This window comes from Sinocyclocheilus rhinocerous, unplaced genomic scaffold (assembly GCF_001515625.1).
Source record: "Sinocyclocheilus rhinocerous isolate Xijiao unplaced genomic scaffold, SAMN03320098_v1.1 scaffold566, whole genome shotgun sequence".
Taxonomy (NCBI): Eukaryota; Metazoa; Chordata; class Actinopteri; order Cypriniformes; family Cyprinidae; genus Sinocyclocheilus; species Sinocyclocheilus rhinocerous.
In genome coordinates, this window is record NW_015647044.1 from 14,453 (window position 1) to 15,820 (window position 1,368).

Genomic DNA, 1,368 nt, shown 5'->3' on the forward strand with positions numbered 1-1,368 from the left:
GACAATCATTTTGTTTTAAGATTGTGATGTTAGGTTACTTTATAATGTAATATGACACCGAAAAGTGCTGTTTAACAAAACAGTAGTGAGATCTGCCAGATCTACATCCATTTACATACAGTACAGACATCAGTACAGACATCAGTACAGACATACAGTACAGACATCAGTACAGACATCAGTACAGACATACAGTACAGACATACAGTACAGACATCAGTACAGACATCAGTACAGACAAAACCACCAGCGACTGACTGCAGAATCTTACCAAAACACGCCCAGGTCATATTTCACCCCAATAAAGCAAAAGAAAACTAAAAAACAGGGAATTAAAAATTGCACACAGAAAATTACATTTTGGCAGGTTTCATGATTTACAATTCTCATTAGCATGATGCAAAAAAGCATATGTTTTAAAAATGTTAAAGGGGTGGTTCACTGGGTTTTTTCTAGGCTTGATTGTGTTTATGGGGTGCAGTCTAACATGTGTTAATGCTGCGTTTTTTAAAAAACGCATTATTTTAGGGTGAAATGTGGCCTGAAATTGTTGTTGAGCGATTTAAAATCATGTTTTCTTTCTTTTCTTACATGATGGTTTAACAAAGTTATCATGAAGTGTAAATCTCATTTAAAGTGGAGCAAACAATCTAGACAATGTGCAAAGAAGTCATTCAGTGCAACCTGTAACATGTAAGGCAGCACAGTTTTAAAAACGGTCAAGGTTATATAGCTCCGATTTCTAAGTGTCATAAATAAAGGTAAAGTAATTAAACCCTTCAATACAACACAAAAAACAAAAAAAACTTTAAAGTGGTCTCTTATTTTCCTAGATTCTATGGTTTAATGCAAGAGCTTAGACTTGTCGGTATCTCATTTAGTTTTTGGTTTGTTATAGATGAGAAAGTCTGAAATGTCATGCCATGTGTTGCTGTCGTGGTAGAGGTAGTTCATGGAGGACTGGAGGGACGGCTGAAGCGTGTGAGGATGATACTCAAACAGCCAGAGCACGATTCCCCACACCAGCGCAGCAAACAGCGGGAACGGGTCTTTCTTGGGCTGCGGGATGAAGCCTTTTTCCACGGCCAGTCGAGACAAAGCAAAGAGAATCCTGGACAGCAGATACATATTTATCTGGGGGACCAGACCAAAATTACAGAAATCAAATAAGAGATATTACAGTACCAGTGAAAAGTTGACGATTAAAGGAGTCATATGATGCTGCTAAAAAGAACATTATGTTGTGTATTTGGTATAATGAAATGTGTTTATGCGGTTTAAGTCGGACACACTCGGCCTCTCTCGCGCATCTCGCTCTCTCTAGGACACACTCGGCCTCTCTCGCGAACTGTCGCTCTCTCTCTCTCC

General features: G+C 38.8%; 1 protein-coding gene across 1 annotated transcript in view; it reads right to left on the minus strand.

Annotated features, from left to right (window-relative positions):
• Nucleotides 1-477: 477 nt before the first annotated feature.
• The window catches only part of pxmp4 (peroxisomal membrane protein 4), an 8,318-nt gene continuing 7,427 nt past the window's right edge, over nt 478-1,368 (minus strand). Inside the window, exon 6 of the mRNA XM_016512835.1 lies at nt 478-1,134. Within this exon, the coding sequence (XP_016368321.1) occupies nt 874-1,134 (261 nt within the window). The 3' untranslated portion in view covers nt 478-873. The remainder of the gene's footprint in view (nt 1,135-1,368) is intronic.